Source organism: Cicer arietinum, chromosome 1 (assembly GCF_000331145.2).
Source record: "Cicer arietinum cultivar CDC Frontier isolate Library 1 chromosome 1, Cicar.CDCFrontier_v2.0, whole genome shotgun sequence".
In the NCBI taxonomy this organism is placed as follows: Eukaryota; Viridiplantae; Streptophyta; class Magnoliopsida; order Fabales; family Fabaceae; genus Cicer; species Cicer arietinum.
Window position 1 is genome coordinate 3,091,001 of NC_021160.2, and position 8,043 is coordinate 3,099,043.

Genomic DNA, 8,043 nt, shown 5'->3' on the forward strand with positions numbered 1-8,043 from the left:
AATTATTAAACTAAAATAGTATTATTTTTATAAAAATATATAAAATAATATAATATTTGTTATTTATATCACGCATTTAGTCTAATATGTAATTAGTAGATAATAGAAAGGCCATATATAAAGAAAATTAATTCCAAAATTAATCAACATATATTTTAAAATAATTTTAACACCAAATCAATCATTTAAAATTCTATTTAATTAATGAAATAATTTATTATAAAATTTGGGGTGTTACAACTTACCACTCTCAAAATTCAAACTTAGTTAATGAACATATTTAAGACATTCAATCTCCAATTAAACACATCATGTAAAGTTCAACTAACATAGCATGATAGACTAACATTACAAAATAAATCAATTAATTATTATTATTATTATTATTATTATTATTAATTGAATTTTCAGTTCTAAAAGAACCCTTTCAAACATCTTGATTATGAAATTATTAAAATGTTAATAAATTATATCATGAATGAAATATAATAGAACTAGAAAAAATCAATGATACAATAATTTTGAATAATAAAAATTACGAATTAAATTCTATTAAGTATTATAAACAAAACAACTGACCAAATAAAAATGCGTAAATAAAGCAAAACATAACTTGTTACGTGAAGATTTTTTTTTTCAGACTTATGGTCGGCACACCGGAAAATGTAGAGCTAATTAGATACAAATCGGTATTTGAGAATGGAGAAATAATAAAATACATAGCAGCAAAGATTAAGACACACAACAACAGAAAATGACAATATTGACCTCAAACTGTTCACATGAATAAATTCTCAATATTAATTATGAATAGTTTGATTAAAAATCACCATCCTCAGGATCCACAAGCTTCCACGAACCATCTGGTTGTTGAACCATACCCTTATTCTCTACAACCCTCCATGAAATTGGTACAAGATATTCATCTTTTAAAACATCCAATGTTTTATTCACAAGTGAAATATCACGATTAACCTCAAGTTTAAACCCTCTTTTACTCCCTTGTGTTCCAGCTACTCCATGTAAATAAGCCTCCAAATTATGCCAACTTAATGGATTCCCTGGACTCTTCAAATACATAGATTTTGTTGTGTCAATCTTCAACTCCTCACCAACATCTGAATACCCAATAAAAGGGTAGTTTGGAACAATATCTAACTCATTTCGAATGCGTAAGGTTGAAAGATCTTTCTGGTCAGAAAAAACCTTTTGAAAATTTGTGTCACCAACTCTTGGACTGGCAAATACTATGGCTGTAACTGGTGATGCTTTTATAGATGAATCATTTGGTTTGTTATACCCATTTGTAACAATGTCCACTGCATTTAGAGTTGCAATTGCAGCACCTAAGCTATGCCCAGTTATTGTTATGCTTATTTCTTCATTCTTGTATTTTTCCACCAACCTTCTCACCTCACTTAGCACCTGCGCATATCAATAATTATCAACATCAATTAACTTCATTTTTTTATAGGATCTAACTCATTATTAGATAATTAGATATTTCATCTAATATCTAAGGTGAAGGTCTTAATTAATACACCTGTGTACGACTCAAGTAATCTAATAATAAATTAATAGCGTAAAAGATATTTAATAAGTTCATTATCTTAAAATTGATTTAGATACAATTCAATAATTACAATTGATTATTTAATATGATATTGATATATAAAGATGAATTTTGCTACTTTTATTAAATTTTTATTTAAATATTATAAGTTGATATAGGACCTCATACATCTTATAAAATACATTATAAATTATAAAAAAAATCCTCATCATCATCACCATCATGGAGAGAAAAAATATTAATATAAAAGACTCAAAACAATATATATATATACCTGGTTTTAGGTGTGAGAATTGGTATCCAAAAATAATTTGTCAATTCATAATAATACAGTTGTAATTCTAATGTACCTGGTTTCGGGCACTGGTCTTATTGAAGGGGGAACGTGGATCTTCAGAGGTATAAATGGAGTACCAACCTTGATGTACTTTAGGATCAATAATATTATTACCAAAAAGTTTAGGAGCTGAAACCAAAACAAAATTAAGATCATTAACCCATTCCAAACTCCGAATCGTTCCTCTCCAAGCAATAACAATATCCCTTCTTCCTAACACATCTTTGCCTTCATCACTACTCACACCAACGTACCCAATCCAATTTGATTCCTTACTCCAAGCCTCTCTTGAAAAAGACTTTATAATAAACGCTTCGGGTACATCCATTTCCGACGTGGCATAAATATACTTTGTCACATTATATTTGAACGGATTTCCATTTTCCAAATACACTTTTGAGAAGAAATCATTCTTTGCATATCTACAACTACCCGCAAACTTTGATGCTTTTTCGGTGTTGAAAGCATCGTATGTTGCTTGTGCCATTTCACCGTAGTGTATTATGTAGCGTCGTAGGTCTATGTCTAGAGGGTATAATAGACCATTCCAATTGTTTTCGCCGCTTAGTTGTCTCCATTTGTTTGCTATGCTGCTTCTATTAATGTTGTTGTTCATTTTCCTTTTCTTCAAATTGTTTCTCCATTTTCTGATCATGATTGCTTTTGGAACCAGAATTACCTTCATATATTATTTGTATCTCATATTGGAAGGATATATATATAGGCAGGGGCGGACCCACATTATAGTTTAATGTTTTTAAATTCTTGACCACGCTGAAATTTAAAGTTTGCACCTTAACTGATATTGCACTCTAACCGTTCAACCAGTGTAATATTGTCTAATAAAAAAACAACAATTAAAAATAAAATTAATATTGTATTAAAAATTTAAAATATCATTTATTTTAGAAATGATTCACTCACTGTGAAATAAAAAACGTATTAAATTTATAGAGTGTAATAGATAAAATATTCCCTACAAATTTATGAGGTTTAATTAGTGATTAGTTGATTGAACCAATATTACACCATGACTTCGACACCTTAATATAAACTATGACTGGTCCAACTTTTAAAATATAAAATTGCTTTAAAAAAATTTAACGCATATATATATATTATTTTAAAATAATTTGTACCCTAATTTCGGATCCAAATCCGCCATTGTATATAGGCCACCTGCACTTGGGTTCAATTATTGTTTGAGTTTGTTCCATGTTCTAATCATAGTATATACGAATATATTATAAGGGGAGAAGATGACTTTTTGAATAAATAAGACAAAACTTAAGATTGACTCAAATTTATTTTTTATTGTAGAAAATTATAGCAAAAAAAAAAAGAATTATGTAATATGCATGATTTTTTGTACAAACAAAAAATTTAAATCGGTAGTTTGAATTTGATAAAGATACAATGATCATAGCAATAATTTAATTACAATTAATTAATTAAATGAAATAACTTCAAAAAAAAAATCTAAGAAATTAATTAGTGGACGCCCATATATGCATAATTGACTATTTGCGAGAGAAGGAAACAAACATAGTATTGTGATATATGAGACATATTAATGATGTGATATGAAAAGAAAGATGGAAAGACAATGATATATTTAATGGATGTAAGAAAGTATTATGGCGATTTAGAGTCATTTTTTGATTTGAAATTATTTCTCCAAATCATTTTGTTCTCTCATTTTATTTAAATAAATAATTTTTCACACAAATTTAATTTTCTGTCGTATTTTATCTATGATTTTTTTTATGTTTTATCTATGATTTGTCGTCTTGATTTGATATTATTTATTTTCTCCTAATGATGAGGTGCTCTTAGAGGCAAAGGTAATTGTCACCATTATTAATATCATTTTCTGCAAATTAGAGACCATATATGATTCATTTGAGTTTGAAATTGAAAAAACAATTTATATCAAAGATAGATATAAAAACAATGAAATCTCAATCTAAAATTACTGATTCGTTTATCTTTAACCATGTGTGATATTTTTTTATAATTTAAATTATAGGATATAGATGTTGATTGAGATTAATCTCTTAACTTTCTTATGTTATATAATGGTGTCTTATTTTCTTATTAATGAATTAATATTTTTTATGTCAAAATGAATGACCAAGAAACATGTGTCATTTAATGAATTAAAAATAAGGTATTTAATGTTTAAAAACAATTTTATTTTTATATTTTTAAACTAAAGGTGGATTAGAAAAAATAAAAACTTGTTGGACATAGACCTAATTAAAAAATAGGGAAGAAAAGCCAAAGCAAAAAAAGAGATGACATATAAAATAATATTATGAGAATAAGCTGTAAAATAAATATTATAAACATTTGTACACTCCAATTTTTTGGATTTTTTTCTTCTTAAATTTGTAAGACAACTTTAGTGAAATCTTGATTATTACCAAAATCAAACTCAACACCGTCATTGTTCCAAAAACTTTCTAAGATATGTATATCATGAGCAAGAATCGAGTTGCAAATATGTTCAACAGGAGTTTGATGAATTATAATTGTTTCGCATTAATTATATTACTGAATCACTACAAAAATTAACAAATACACATGTATCTAAAATTTTGCTTTCATGTTGTTCCTCTATTTGTATCATGTTAGTTCAGTTAAATAAGATATTTAATTGCAATGACAATTTCTTCAAGATTTAAATAGATATTAACTACAAGATGATTGATTAACAATATTAATCCATCAGATGACTCTAGAGTTGTTCCTACCGAATCATACAAATTATTCTCAAACACTTCGTGAATAACTTTATTTTAAGAAACAACTTTAGTAATATTCACATATGAATCTTTATGAATGAAACTTAAAATTAAAGAATTAATATCACAATATTGATTTGTTGACACGGTGTTGCATGCAACTTCCTCTAACACTATAGCTTAACATACATGAAGAATATATTTAACAAAATTCAAATTAGATGCCATTAAATTCTTAATAATGCAAAGATTTTGTTGATAAGTAATATATAAGTACTACTGTAATTACTCTTTGAGCTAACTTTTTATGACCCAATCACTATAAGAAAACACTCATTTTGTGGTTAACTTTACAAATATTTTGTGGCCGAAAAAAACCCTCACAAATACAAAAATTCAAATTTGTCTTTATTTGTGGCTGAAAAATCCCTTACAAAAGACTACAATTTTAGCTGGATTTTGTGGATGTCTAAGCCTTCACAAAATCACAACGTCGTAATTTTGTGAGGGCTTAGGCCGCCACAAAATTCAGCTGAAATTGGAGTCCTTTGTGAGGGCTTTTTCAGCCACAAAATCAACCATTTGTGGCGGCCTAAGCCTTCACAAAAGGAGAAATTTGTGGCGGCTTAAGCCCTTACAAAAGGAGGACTTTGTGGCGGCCTTTGCCCTCCCAAATGGCAACGAAAATTTCAAATTTTATGGCCGCAACCACAAAGGTTTTTGACCACCTTATTTGTGGCTGCCTAAGGCCGCCACAAATGTCGCCTTTGTGGCTGATTATCCCCATTGTGGCTGATTATCCCCTTTGTGAGGGTTTTGGGCCCTCACAAATTCAATAAATTCTTATTGTGAATTAATATAAAAAATTCATAAAAAATGGATACACTATATTATTAAAAAAATATTTAATAGTTTTTTTAATAGAAATTGAATAGATCGTGTCTACATTTATGGTATATAATATTCATTCTTCTTTTTTTTTCTTCTTTTTATGCTTGCAATTTATTTCCTTAATCTTTTCAAAAACATCCCACTTAAATATTGTTTACAACATAGCGGAGCATTTTGGGTAATGACCATTGACCACTCAAAAGTTTCAACAATTTTTCAAAAAATAACTTACAGAAAATATTCTACTATAATTAAAAAATAATTATATTCTAATCAAAATTTTAACCATGTAGTTTGAGAAGTTTTATTTATTAGAATATAAAAAACAAACTAATAATTCGATGAATCTAAAATTTAACTGAAATTTTATTAAAAAACTTATTCTAAATAAATTAAATTAGTTTATTTTTTGTGTGTTTGAGTCCAAACTAAACATATTAAATAATTTCACATAAATTAAAATCAATCTAAGATTATAATTGAATTAATATATTTTATTTATATTATATTAATAGTATCATCTTAAAAATGCGCTGTATTAAATTTTTTTTATCATTGTGGTGATTATACTTGTTGTAATAGTATAAAAAATCAATTGTTTAAAAAAGTTAGATTTTTTTAACATAAAATGTATTAATTTAAAAAGTCGATTGGATTTGGGCTACCATGCAAAAAAATTAATATAAAAATTTTTGTGTTCCTTTTTAATCTCTGTTATTTTAATCTAATTTTTTTTTAATTTGACTTTATTTTACTAAATCTATTTTTTTATCGTAAATTAAATGATTTGATAAAAAATATATATTTTAATTATACAATTCAAATAACTTTTAGAAATGGCAAAACACAATTTAATTTTTTTTTCCGGTTATTTCCTTTCTAATGTTACATTTGCAAAATATCTATATTAATAAATTTACTATTTATAATTCTTATATATTACACATTATTTTTATTTAGCTTATCAATTAAAATAAAATTTTAAAAAATTGTCCTCCCAATGTTTTTCTTCGAAGTTCCGCCACCGATTTGCCATCACGATCACGTTCCCGTTCCCGTTCAGCAAGCGCGTTGTATAATTAATTGAAGGATTTTTCCCAGTAATGCCAACTCGGTTTAATTTTGAACTCGGTTTAATTTTTTTAGATTAATTAATTGAACGTTTCCACAAATGTGACAAACGCCGACGTATTCTGTTGATATATCTTTCAAGATTGTTTAATTTTGTATAAATAAAAAACTTATTTTTATTAATTAACAAATTTTAAATATATTATTTTTTAGACTAAATAGTATATGTAGTTATTTATGTTTTAGTTATTTATTTATTTTAAATAATAATTTGACATTTTATTTTTTTAAATATCAATAATGTTATCTTTTTTTTTTATAATAAAAATTCATCAAAATTTTCAAACAAAATCCATAAAATTAATTATAATCTTCAATATAATACAAATTTTATCAAATACATAGCTCAAATATTCAAATAAAAATAAACCTACCATGATATATATATATATATATATATATATATATATATTACTCAATTATTGAACATCTAAGGCTTGTATTATAATGGGATGTTCGTTAACCCAGCAACAACAATAACGGTGGCCTTTTTGTGTGTGAAGGACAATACTAATCTTATTCTAAGTTTAATTATTACGTGTAATTTATATTACCAACACATTATAATAATTCATGATCATAACTTAAATATATAATAAAAATAAAATATCTCTAACAATTTCCACAATTATGATTGAATATCAATATAAAAATAATGTATAAATTATATCAATATTCCGATTAGAATGGAATAGCATTAAGCATCTCACACAAAATTATTATATCCTAATTAGTTCATGGCCACAATTTTAGTGCCGCAAGCAAAGGATCCACCCTTTCAAGAATAGGCCATCTAAATATGGATTATGATACATTTACTTTGACCTCTATCATAAGCAATTCAAAAAATAATATTAAAAAGTTTTCTTAAGAATTTAATAGTGGCCAAGCATATATAAACATTGCCACGTTTGATCTTTGGATAAGCACAATCACTTTAAGCCTAAAAAGTTACATACAACTTCGACTTAATAGACATGTCTCATTTATTCATGCTATGGGTGTATATATATAAATAAAATGTATAAATTCTTATAAAAAAAACAAAATATTATCTCAATAAAGACTAAATAAATTGTTTTTATCATCGATTAAAAAATATTAAACAAAATCAATTACAATAATTTAAACTTTAATTTTATATTCTAAAATATCTGAAAAATAAAATTTCAATAAAATATAGTAATTTTTTCAAAATATTATTATAGCATTTAAAAATATCTGCTCTTAAAATTTATTTTAGGCTTATATATTTATAGAGTCAAGTTTAACTGTTTAAGCATTGCATAGTCTACAAATATTGGTAATGTGAGACCGAAATTGTTTTCAAATTACAGGAAAAAATTATGGTACTTTGTTCTCTT

At 25.9% G+C, this 8,043-nt stretch overlaps 1 protein-coding gene across 1 annotated transcript; it reads right to left on the reverse strand.

Annotated features, from left to right (window-relative positions):
- Window positions 1–613: 613 nt before the first annotated feature.
- On the reverse strand, window positions 614–2,603 carry LOC101498307 (phospholipase A1-II 1). Its single transcript, XM_004485825.4, has 2 exons — window positions 1,924–2,603; window positions 614–1,425 (listed from the first exon to the last, which is right to left on the reverse strand). Exons 1-2 carry the CDS (start codon window positions 2,593–2,595, stop codon window positions 820–822), a joined length of 1,278 nt encoding a protein of 425 aa, XP_004485882.2. The 5' UTR covers window positions 2,596–2,603; the 3' UTR covers window positions 614–819.
- Between the last annotated feature and the right edge of the window lie 5,440 nt (window positions 2,604–8,043).

What these genes read in the sequence shown, in the direction of transcription:
- LOC101498307 (XM_004485825.4), bottom strand. Translation starts at nt 2,595, where the DNA reads ATGAAGGTAATTCTGGTTCCAAAAGCAATCATGATCAGAAAATGGAGA. An exon ending in AGACCAGTGCCCGAAACCAG is followed by an intron (nt 1,426 to 1,923) that starts GTACATTAGAAT and finishes TGATATGCGCAG; the next exon opens with GTGCTAAGTGAGGTGAGAAG.